This window comes from Leuresthes tenuis, unplaced genomic scaffold (genome assembly GCF_036924035.1).
Source record: "Leuresthes tenuis unplaced genomic scaffold, fLeuTen1.0.hap1 SCAF_4, whole genome shotgun sequence".
Taxonomy (NCBI): Eukaryota; Metazoa; Chordata; class Actinopteri; order Atheriniformes; family Atherinopsidae; genus Leuresthes; species Leuresthes tenuis.
Window position 1 is genome coordinate 7680413 of NW_027325358.1, and position 11960 is coordinate 7692372.

General features: G+C 38.7%; 3 protein-coding genes across 3 annotated transcripts; 2 read left to right on the top strand and 1 right to left on the bottom strand.

The window, feature by feature from the left end:
* Positions 1-301: 301 nt before the first annotated feature.
* LOC140305476 (inositol 1,4,5-trisphosphate receptor-interacting protein) lies at positions 302-3596 on the top strand. The gene is made up of 2 exons (XM_072384367.1): positions 302-431; positions 696-3596. Exon 2 carries the CDS (start codon positions 705-707, stop codon positions 2622-2624), a length of 1920 nt encoding a protein of 639 aa, XP_072240468.1. The 5' UTR covers positions 302-431; positions 696-704; the 3' UTR covers positions 2625-3596.
* zp3c (zona pellucida glycoprotein 3c) lies at positions 2876-5497 on the bottom strand. Its single transcript, XM_072383946.1, has 8 exons — positions 4970-5497; positions 4779-4885; positions 4568-4671; positions 3785-3968; positions 3578-3701; positions 3417-3505; positions 3221-3294; positions 2876-2973 (listed from the first exon to the last, which is right to left on the bottom strand). Exons 1-8 carry the CDS (start codon positions 5495-5497, stop codon positions 2876-2878), a joined length of 1308 nt encoding a protein of 435 aa, XP_072240047.1.
* A 573-nt stretch (positions 5498-6070) lies between these two features.
* LOC140305477 (ras-related protein Rab-40C-like) lies at positions 6071-11803 on the top strand. Its single transcript, XM_072384368.1, has 6 exons — positions 6071-6755; positions 6848-6908; positions 7024-7084; positions 8064-8141; positions 8339-8561; positions 9904-11803. The coding sequence occupies exons 1-6, from the start codon at positions 6602-6604 to the stop codon at positions 10203-10205; spliced, it is 879 nt and encodes a 292-aa protein (XP_072240469.1). The 5' UTR covers positions 6071-6601; the 3' UTR covers positions 10206-11803.
* The last annotated feature ends 157 nt before the right edge of the window (positions 11804-11960 follow it).

An 11960-nucleotide genomic window follows, 5' to 3' on the forward strand; every position in this document is an offset into this window, starting at 1 on the left:
ATCTACAGAATGAAACAAAGCCTGACAAACCAGTTTGAAGCCCACAAGAGGATAAAAGACGACTTTATCCATCTATTCATGAACAAAAAATACTTACTACACAGTTTGTTTGAACAAATGTATGCTGGAAACATAATTGTCATTATCACAGCATAATACTGCATTACTAAAACTGTTAGAGTGAATTAGACCTTTGTGAGTGTGCAGTTCAAATTTCAGGAAGTCAGCTCAAACTTTTTATTTCTGAATGTTGCACAGGAAAGTGTCACAGCAGAGCACATGGGCAGGGTGTGCAGGAAGTAAGTCTCAACCTACACCTAAAATAGGAAGAGACCTCAGAGTCTGTTGCTGTGCAAGGTTATTTCCTCCTTTCTATCGATTCACACAATATTGGAACGCTGTATTACCAAGATAATCAATCTCTTATTTAGGTGCGTATTCTTCTTTTATTGATCTCATGTTTTGTGTAATAAGTAATGATGCTTCAGATTCAGTTGAACTACAAAAAGAAATAAGAATGCTTTCAGGCAGTTGAGGAAGTCACTTCACTCTCTGTGGCTTTACATCATTTCTTGTAGAATATTCTTATATGCCAATGCAGGAACTTTTGGTCTTTTGTTTTTAAATATTTCATTCATCACAAAAGCATTTTTGAAACAGATTTTTTCTGACCCTGCTTCTTAATCCTTTCACAGACAGTATTGATGATGCAAGAAATGCTGCGAGTGTTTGTGGTGGCTCTTGGTCTTTTGATGTGTCCGAGAGACGACCCCGGCATTGAGGAATGGGATGACATTGTTGCTGTGAGTTTGCAAAAACATGAGGAAAGGCTGCTGAGAGGAGAAGAGAAACTAGACCAAGTGATAGCACCTGCCAGAGAGAAAACGACACAATCTGACAAAGGGCCTGAAGATGACATAAATAACATACCTGAAGATCAGAATCAGTCTGATCAACATGTCATTAGAAAAGATAAAATGTCAGGCTCAAATGTGACCGTATTTGAACAAGACGGTATTGACTATAAATTACCAGAAGGGCATTTTATTGATGAATCTGATCCAAGTCTGCCAGAAAAATATCACGAGGAGCCTGAGTCTGCTATGAAGACTTCACAAATCACACATGAGGAAAATGGAAAAGACATCCTGACTGATAGCTCTACCAAAGAGCCTGGCAGACCACAAGGTAAACACAGGATGCCAGAGGAGAAGGAAATGTTCAGCTCTAAAGAACCAGAAACGCCTCTTTCACACATCCAGACAAAGACAGAGAGTGAAACTTCGAAAAAGACCATTTCAGAGTGGGAGAAGGAGTACCTCTGGTACATTTGGAACACATTCTCCATCTTTTCTTTGATCCGCTTCTTGAAGAAATTCCTAATTAGAAATTCCCAAACAAAACGAGAGGTAACAAGGGCCTTCCCGGTGATCTGTACTGCTGATGAAGTTTCACTGCCCAGCGTTGACACTCTACAGCATTTTCATGCTAAATGTGTTAAAGTTTCAAATGAGAAGAAGTGGAGGAAGGATGAGTTTTTGGAAGGATTTGCAAATGATCTTTTAGAGGCCATGAGAACTATCTGTGACAAAGATTGTAGTATGGTGATTGAGGACTTTCAGATGGTGAATACATGTGATATTATAGTTTATTTTAATCCACCTGAGCCTTATGAGTTTCAGTGTCTGTTCTGGAACAACCGGACGAATGACCCGTTGTTAGATACGCAATTCAGAGCTCAAATAAAATTGGTGGAAGGTAAGAAAATCTCAAATGGCTGCCCCTGTCAGTCCTCTGATGCAGATGATGACATGGTTTGCCTGCTGCATAGTGAGAGCGAGATAGTAAAGACAAAAATAGTAGATGTTTGTGATGGCCCACTGTGCTCTAGGAGCACTCCTCTCCTGTCAAAATCGCAGGTTACCAGATGGTTTCAGGGCACTCTCAAACAAGCATGGGCACTGATTTCACATAAGTATGAATTCGAGGTCAACATTCGCTACATTGAGGCTCCAGGTGCTCTGGTGATTCGATTCAGATCAGGGAAAAAGATTAGTGTTACTATAAATCCAGTAGTTAAATTCAGCACCGACGCTCATTTCTTTATTGCACCCTGGTCCCCCAAAGATTTGGATACTTTCTGGACACTCTCACTGACCATCTACGAGGACCGACTCTTAGAACTTCTCTCTAAACGCCTTCCTGAAAACTCTTGCCACAATCAAACTCTTGATATTGCACGTTTTCTGCACAAGAGACAGACAGCTTTGTCAGGAAGTACAGCTCTGAAAGATTTCCATTACAAAGCTGCACTACTGCACCTTCTGCTTCTAAACAAAAAGCCATCAACGTGGGGACCAGACAATGTGGCTTTTAGGCTACGAGACTTGCTGGCCTTTATGGAAAAAAGCCTTGAGAAAAAGCTGCTAAACCATGTTCTCATTGGCAACCCTTTAACTGAGATTATTGAACTGCCCACGGAGTTCACCAAAGCAAAGCCAGTAAATCTCTTCCATCCCCTTGTGGTGCATAACTGTATATACAAAAATGCTGTCATGCATTTCCAGGAAATGCTTAGAAATGCGCACATGCTGATAGATGAACATGTTGCTCAACATACATAAGCTACCAACTGTTCCTTTTAAAATGTCAGAGTACTGTTTAGAAATTTGCTTTACATGAAAAGCATTCATAGTAAACTGTGGGCCTTTGATGAAATAATGGCATATTGTGCAAAAAAGAATGCTAAAGAAAATTAAGCAAATATTTTATTTAAAATGACAACCACTGCAACATGGCAGTCTTTCGGTCTTTTTAGCCATGGTCAGTTTATTTGCTCTTCCATATCGGGGTATTCCAAGCTCGTCTTTCCAGATCAAGAGGATTTTAACTGAGGGTCAACCTCCTTATCTTCATCTTCACATCTAAATTCAACCTTCCAAGCCTGACTGGAGATGATATCCTCGGATGCTGCTGAAACAGGACATGATCAATTCCAAATTTCATTTTGTTCATGAATTTCTGATTCTGTAAGATTGTCTTTCATCCAAAGGGATAAGCACTTTGGATTTCTGCCAGTTTTTTCTGTAAATAACATTGATTTCACTGTCTTAAGCTGAGCCTTGTGCCATTGACGAACATGTGTAAAGATATTGCATTTTTATAGATTTCCTGCATCCTCTTTGCATAAAGTATAAACAAAGAATATATAAAAACTTACCCTTTGGTTTTTCTGATGAGCATGTAGATTCACAGCATGCACAAACGTTGTCAGTACCGTAGAGCTCCTTCCACCTAAAGCATAAACAAGCTTATCAAGTCAAAAGACAACTGAAGCTTGATAAATCTGCCCATCAAACACATGTACAACATCCAACATAGTTCTTCACAGAAAAGTTTCACAAATTTGAACTCACTTTTTGGTCACATGATCATAATTGCAAGCCTTTGAACTCTGAGTTGGAGTGAGTGGCCCCATGGACATCTCACAGTGCATGTACAATTGCTGAAAGGAATTGCAACTGGATTAAGTGAAATATTTGTTGTCATTGATCCATTTGTCACTTACTGATTGTACCTTTGGTGAAGTGGTAGAAGCACTGTCATTGAAAATGAAGGTGCCCACACTGAATTTCTGGACCATTTTTGAATCACCAGCGAGGAACTTTGACTGCAGTGTTATCTTGTTGTCAATCATACAGCTGCATTCAAAGAGAACATGAACGTTCATCCTGAGCAAACGTAATTCAAAAGAAAAAAATAAACGTGCCAATTTAAATATTACCCTTGGTTGTCAATAACCGTATATCTAGGCTGCAAGTTGAGGTCTTGGGAGGCAGCTACAAAACACTTCTTGATGTACATCCTCTGATCCTCAGAGCCTGTGGTTTTGTCAGGTCCACTGGCCTCAAAGTACACTGAATGTCCTAAGTTGTAAGTTTTGCTTGGGTCGATTATATTCCCCGATGCTGTAGCAGGGTGATAGAAGAAGTTGGATGGGTCTAAGAAATGTTTGTCAGAGCATTTAAACTTCTGAGATTTCAACAATATGAAATGCGGTCATGTAGTACTGAGAATATTTGTCCACGTTTAAGCAAAATTATACTTTTCTGTTCCATATTATTATTTTTTTAATTGCTCAGGATAAATCAGTGACTATACTTGTTTGAGAATTAAAGTTTGCACAAACTAAAATCTTCCCTTCTAATTTTGAATCAGTTTCAAATATAACAGGAACAAATGAGGCCATGTACATTATTCCCTATAATTCCAGTGAACACTAGCTGACACTGTTCTTTGTCCATATTTTTAAAAAATAAAACATTTTCCACTTTGTTGCATCGCAAAATATAATCATTCATCGTCTTTTGTGCAGCTTCCATGTTTCCACCAACATTTAGTTTGACATTTTTGAAACTTTGGATATAATTGAATGTTTTCTACCTTCTTTCTACATTTAAATCCTCTTTGACTTGAACAAACCTGGTGCCAAAAGGATGTCAGAAGCTTTGAATATTATAAAGAATGCTAGAAAATCTATGTGTCAAATCACATTTCAAAGGCATACCATCTTGAGGGGAAATGATGAAACTGCTTTTTGGCTGCAGAGCTTTGTAAATTGTTCCTCCCTGTAGTTTGGGATGGTAGCCAACTTTAAAGGAGTAAAATAATCTGCAACAGTTAAAAAAGAAAAAATCATATGTTGCTAGGGTGACCAAAAATAGTGTAACCATGACCACATTTCTATGCCAAAATGAAAAGAAGCCTAAAAGTTTTACCTGGGATATCTACATTCCAGGGGAACGTCAAATGGCATATCTCTTAAAACAGGACTGGATGGCTTGTAGTGGACGGTTGTGCCAATGGATAAATAATCTGGGAAACTCTAGAAAACAAACATTTGTGTAGTTTTCGGCATGAAGAAAAAAATAATTTGTTTAAAGTAATGACAAATTTGTTCTGTACAAACCTCTACTTTGAAGCCACAGTCCTTTTTCAGAGAGTGCATCAGGAAGTAATGATCTTTGTTGCCATAAGTAACAGGACAAGTGCCTAGTTTCAAATACTTGTATGCAACCTGAGACTTAAAAACCTCCTTCCTGATTCTTACATATATTCTGTCAAAATGACACTGGATTTCAAGCAGGTCTGATTTGTGCGTAGCCCCTGCAGCTCTGGGAAGAGTAGGAGGAGAACCCAGTAACACGTTCTTGAGCCATTTGGGGACTTCTCTGGCTCTTTTTTCTGGCTTCAAATCTTCTTTGTGATCACTGGTTGACGACACAACAAGATATTTGGGAAGCTTCTTTGCTCTTGCCACTGAGGGTCCATCATCCGATACACTCAAAGGCTTGGATTTAGGCATATTGGCTCCTTCTTCTTCTTCCTCTGTCACAGTCTTCACTTCCTCCCACTCTGATTCAGGATCTTTCACAAGCACACCACAGCAGTAAGAACAAAACAACAGGAATACAAGCCCAATATTCGTTGGCACCATTTTGACACCACCACTGCTTCTGGTAGGGGTTCGTCTGGCTTTCCTACACTGCAATTAAGACAGAAGTGTAACAGCTGTTACAGGTGCCATTGACAAACAACGAAGAACAGGTGAGGAAAAAAAATTCAGAGTTCAGTTTTTTTGCCTGGCCAGACAACTTTTTCACTGACAGAATGGGGAAAAAGACAGAGCTAAGACTTTTACTGCACATTGTCAAATGTGAAAAAGAAAGTTGCCTATTCTAGTATTGAATATGAAATACATTGCAGCATACATGTGCATTAAAGTTTGAATAATACGAGGGAAATCCTTTTGCTAAAATTGGCTAAAAATACCTCGTAAATAATTCCAAAAACGGATCAGCATATGCATATTTCCGTATAATTTCCGAATTCATGGTCAGTTACATTCGTAAAATTTAGATTTTTACTGAAATATTAAAAAAAAAATACTTGATTAAAAACTTAAATGTATAAACAAATAGTAATTCATATTTAAATAAGTAATTAGAAGATTTTATACTCGTGACCCAGACCGGATGTTACGCACCCCATGATATCAATAACCGGAAGTTCCAACACAGTACACTGCGATGTACGTTGTGTCCGGGAGCTGAATGTCTCTTTTTGGTATTTTCTTTATTATCAAATTGAAAAAGTCTTACTTGGTTCGGTGAAGTGTCGTTATATGAAGGATTTTGCTCTGCACTTTTGACTTCTAACACATCTTTTGTAATAGAATGCAACAATATAGTTTTTGTTTGCTGGCTAGCTAACGAGCGAGTTAGCATCCGAGGTTGTTTTGATAATTCGTTTCATCGACGTTGTTTAGACTTTGCTTCTAATGCTAAAAAAGCATACGAGATATTTTCCCTGATAAGTCTTGTGGAAAAAGAAAGTCGTTTTCAGGTGATAAAAGCCACGGCGCGAAAGACAATATTACATATCTATTCAAAGAACTGCACCAGCTAACCGGTTAGCCAACGCTAACGTCAAACAGCGGTCTACTTGCTTTCGCTGGTTCTGTCGAGACCCTTTGGTTTGTAACTTTCCCCGAACTTCAAACGTCTGGTGAGCTTAAAAAGCTCTCCTTGAATCGGGCCCAATGCGTGGGATGATGGGAACTCAGAGCAGTCCTGTCAAGAGTTATGATTATCTCCTGAAATTTCTTCTGGTGGGGGACAGTGATGTTGGAAAAGGTGAAATCTTGGACAGTTTGCAAGACGGATCAGTGGAGTCTCCCTACGCCTACAGCAGTGGTAAATATCTGCTTTTTTTTTCTCTTGTTTAGAATTTAGTTGAAAACTTAGTGACCCTTAATTCACTTCCTGTGGATTGTGTTTACCCTTAGGGATCGATTATAAGACCACCACAATTCTGCTTGATGGTCGAAGAGTGAAATTAGAGCTATGGTAAGTTTTTGTGGCCGGACAAGAATAATCTATTCATATTGTTTGCAGTGGTGAACAAAGACAGTATTCTGGTATGGTATGTTTACATGTTTGTATATGTATGTTTCCGTTACAGGGACACCTCAGGACAAGGCAGATTTTGCACCATCTTCAGGTCTTACTCCCGTGGCGCACAGGTAATTTTGTCTGTGGTTGTAACTGAGACAAGATGTGATTCTTCACTGACCTCACGCTTTGATTTGATTTTTCATTTATAAATTTAAGCAGTGAAATTAGTCTGAACTCTTTTTTTATTTACTGTTTTATAATATATAACTGGTAACTAGTTGGATACATAGGTATAAAAATGAAAGCAAAATCTTTCTATAGTGCATTAAATCTGTGCTCATTCATAAAAATAGTGTTTTCACGTGGCAGCTATTAGATGGGTTCCTTTTCTCACAGGATTGCAACAATAATACAGTTGTAACAGAAGCTCACAAATTGCATGTAATCTCTTTTTGACAAGCCTAACTGAGACCTTTATTTGGGCTTCAGCTTGGCTGTGGAGTGTTGTTGTAGCGCTTTCTGTAAAGCAACTCTCTGATGTAAGCTTACACCACGACTTCAAGGTCTTTGGCTGCCATTAAGATGTGGGGTTTTCTAAGAGCCATTAGCTCCATAGCTCCTTTGCTATGAAAGCTGCTACAGATCATATTTCTTCTGTTATGGGCAGATTTTCTCCAGAAGGCCAACAGGTCAAAATGTCCTTTTTTTTTTGTCACTGGAAATTTGGTAAAAAGGTGCTGCAGATTGCTGGACAAGGCTATTGGTACAAAGTGAACATAGGTCCTTAATGTTTTTCTCCCCAAAGCAATATATAACCATGCATCAGACAACAAGACAAACAGAAGAGCTGTATTTGTGCTTTGCTTTAAAAAGAGAAATACGGCTCTCTGAAATACTGTTATTAGGTTAGTTTATTCATTTTAATGAGACCACAGTTTTTAGCCCCAAAGAAGGTTGTTAGTTTTAGAGGCTTGATGTGAGGTGTTTAAAGTGAATATACTTCAGTTGCAGTGATAAATAATAAAGCACATTAACAGATTGATTAAGCTAGAAATGTTACATTTTCTCTGTCTAAGAAGATCTTAAGTAAGCATGTTTATTTCTCAGGGCATCCTGCTCGTGTATGACATCACTAATGGTTGGTCTTTTGATGGGATTGACCGCTGGATCCGGGAGATAGATGAGGTAACCCATTCCTGATTGAATAGACGAGGGAATTTTTTTAAAACATTTTAATCCAGGTCTGACAAAAGTTAATATCTATTTCTAAATCTGTTTAGGAGTCTGTACTTTAAAGGGTTTAACAAGAAAGAAAGCATTTTAAGAGGTATGTTGAACTTTGGTACCCTGGTATTCTAACAGTATTATACTATTTCCACCAGCATGCTCCAGGTGTGCCCAGGATTCTGGTGGGAAACCGTCTTCACCTGGCCTTTAAGCGGCAGGTGCCAACGGAGCAGGCAAGGGCATATGCAGAAAAGAACAGCATGACTTTCTTTGAGGTCAGTCCTCTCTGCAACTTCAACGTCATTGAATCCTTCACGGAGCTGTCACGCATCGTGTTGATGAGGCATGGGATGGAGAAATTCTGGAGGCCTAACAGAGGTGAGCCAGTTTTTTTCCCCTACTAACAACATCCGTTGATGAACATGTTTCTTCCCCTGAAAACTACAAGATGCTTGGATTAAGATTAAGCTCTTTGCCAGTTTTAATTACAATTAAACTATTGGTTAATTGGTAACGGTTTAGTAACGCGTTTGGTTTAAAAACAGTTTAAAGTCTAAATGACTGAGTGAGCCAATAACTGAAGAGTAATGCTTGTCAGCATGACATTGGGAAGAATGTCATCTACATCATGAAAGATTGAGTAAATTAGGTCAAATCTATTAACGCAACTGGCGGTAATCTAATGGCTACTGACAGCAGTGCTTTAAAAACGGACACGATGCAGGATGGAAAGTCACGGCGTGGACTCAGTAACACTGTAGTTTCTCATTGTATACACATTATACAGGAAAAAAACTCTTCTGTCAAAAAGATCTTTGGCATTTAAAGCATGAGAAAACACATCATTGGCAAATCTGCTTAAGAAGAAATATATACATTCTTCTTTTTGGTGCCTTACTGTAGGGCTGCAGCAAACAGTTATTTAGGTAATTGAGTATTCTTTTGATTATTCCACCCATTAGTCAAGTAGTGTCAGCAGTTAACAGCTGTTTGTTTCTTTCCTACTGTCTATGATTTTGCCAGTATTTTTAAAAAATAAAACGACTGAGAATCTTTGTTCACATTAACATTTTACAGGCTGCTCTGATGAACAGAGGAGCAGTTCTGGCGACATTTCTGAGACAATTGTTTAAGTAAACACTTTTTTGTTATATTGAATGGAAATAAAAAGTTGCTATGTCACCCAGTTGATATACTGGCACAGTCTTCAGCTGATGTATGTTGTTTGCTTGCTAACAAGCATAATGATTTTTGTTAAAATGCTAATGTGGGACATTGTTTTGTTTGTCCCGCTCTGTAGACTGGATGTGTAAATCAGGTGTTTTCCTCTGAAATGTTGCACCATTGACATGTTATTCTGATGAGCTAATTTGGTTTTACAACAGACACACTCTACAGCATTTTCACTTTTGTTTTGTTTGAAATGGTGCCAAACTTTAGACATTTTTCTCAGATTTTGCTCTTCTTTGTTTTCTCCATCACACCATCAGATCAATCCTGCAACAAACATAATGCAGCATGTGCGCACATTGTGTTACTAATAACAGTCTGTGTGAGGTATTTGTTCTGTCTGTGAAGAAGTGACTGCCAAAAAGAGTAAATATTGACAAGAATATATGGCTAAAACGATCTCAAAGTGCAAGCAGTAAGAGCTTTTCACAGGTGAAAAATCCTGAGAAGTAACCTGTACATCTGTAAAGTTTTTCTGTTTTTATTCCAGTCTTCAGCCTGCAGGACCTGTGTTGCCGCTCAATCGTTTCCTGCACACCAGTGCACCTCATTGACAAACTGCCCCTACCGGTGGCCATCAAATCCCACCTCAAGTCTTTCTCTATGGCTAACGGCATGAATGCTGTCATGATGCATGGACGCTCTTACTCAGTGGCCAACAGCACAGCATCTGGTGGTAGCAGTGGTGGCAGCAAAGCAAACAGTCTCAGACGCTCAAAGTCCTTCAGGCCTCCGCAGAGTCCTCCAAAGTACTCATCATCGTCCTCAAAGGGGAACTGTAAGATATCATAGCGAAAGAGTGGAGTAACGCTTGCCTCCATGGGGGCCAGTATTAAAGGTGTTGTTGCTCCAAGAGATCACAGCCAGAGAAGCGCGAGGAGAGCTGCTGGCAATCTTCTTCACAGACGAATATAGCTGTGAACTTACTTCGATCTTTGGGAACTGCCTTGGATAGTTTGGTTGGTTTCTATTGTCTTTGCACTTGCTGGTGCCATCTTGTGGGTGTTCATTTACTTGTACTCTTTACTACAGAGGCTCACTGTGATCAAGTAGAACGTGATTTCCCTGGGACCAACTGATGTGAATCAAGGACTATCACTCACCTGTTAACACTACAAATGACTTTCTTTTATTTGGGAAAGAATTTATTGGTATTTAAAAGTGGACTTGAAGTTGTACATATTCTGTGTCTGTGTTGGTTTGTATTTGGTGGTGTAGTGGGGAGTTTTCTTATGCTTGTTTTTTGTCTTGAATGTTTTGGGAGATGTGCTTTGATGTTGTGTGTCTTAAGCTGTCGTGTCTGTTTTTTACAGTAGAAAATTCCCTTTGCAAACTCAGAGGTGCTGTGCTGTTTATTCAGAAGTCAGATTAGCTGTGATTTGAATAAATTGGCTTCATTTGAGTTCGATGGGACGAGCAGTTTTTTCCAGAAGTATTTTACGAAAAAGCATTCCAAGTTTGTGATAAAATAAATTTTTAAAAGTCTAGTCGAGATTTGTCTTGTTTTCAAGACATTTAAGCCCATTTCTGCATCTCCTTTAATCCTCTGTTCAGGCATCTTTGTACTCTGGCTTTTTCTGCTTCCTAAACAAATCTTTGTATCACTGCTTTAAACGATCAACAACATTTTCATTTTAATCCTGCGCCAGTTGAACAATTCCTCGATTGTTTACTCATTTTCGGCGTAGTTTGCCTTCAGATTCGTTCACATCGTGGATCCTGATATGACTTTTTAAACTTGCAGGATATTGATGAGAGGGATATATATATTTTTTTATATACATTGGTTGATGTTTTATGTACCTGCCATGTATTTATGAATGTATAATTCTATTGAGCAGCATATTTCCTGCAGCCTTGTGGGTGATGACTGTAAACATCGAGGGTTCAAACTATGGCTGCTTGTTTATTTGTTCTGCTGCTCAATGTATTTTCCTGCCATTCTTTGAAATTGTGTGTAGAGTAGGAGGGGATACAGTGGTTGTAAACCATGGGAGATGTATTCTGGACAGTGTTTTAAATCCAAATGATATTTTTCTTCTAAAATTTGAATAAGACACGTTTTTATTACAGTATAAATTCTCATTTTCTTCCACAGCTGAAGCGATATGTTGGCATTTCAGAGTCGTCTGTGTAATGAGTCTCTGAGAGTGTAATGAGGTCATCCAGGGCATAGAAAAGTGGTGCATGTTTCCATGGCGCCTCTTTTGTGTTTGGTATTGAGACCAGAACAATAGGCTAGCACAACTCTTGGGTGAACATTTAAAGCACTATATGTAAACATTTAAAATGGTTGTTGCTATCAGAGCCGTGTGTCTAAAGGTTTGTCATTAACATTTTGACTCCATCTAAAAGCAGTCATCCATCAAAATAAAGGGTAAAAATCCAAAGCTGGCTTTTGTTTTCTTGAACTTGTTCCACGTTTCAATATTTTTCATTCAAACATTTATCAGGGGTGCTGTGGGAATTGTGGGAGTATTTTTTTTCTCCCCTTTGTCCAGTCCAGAGCTGCGGGTGCTTAAGTGTGTTAAAACCCGTGTGAGGGGG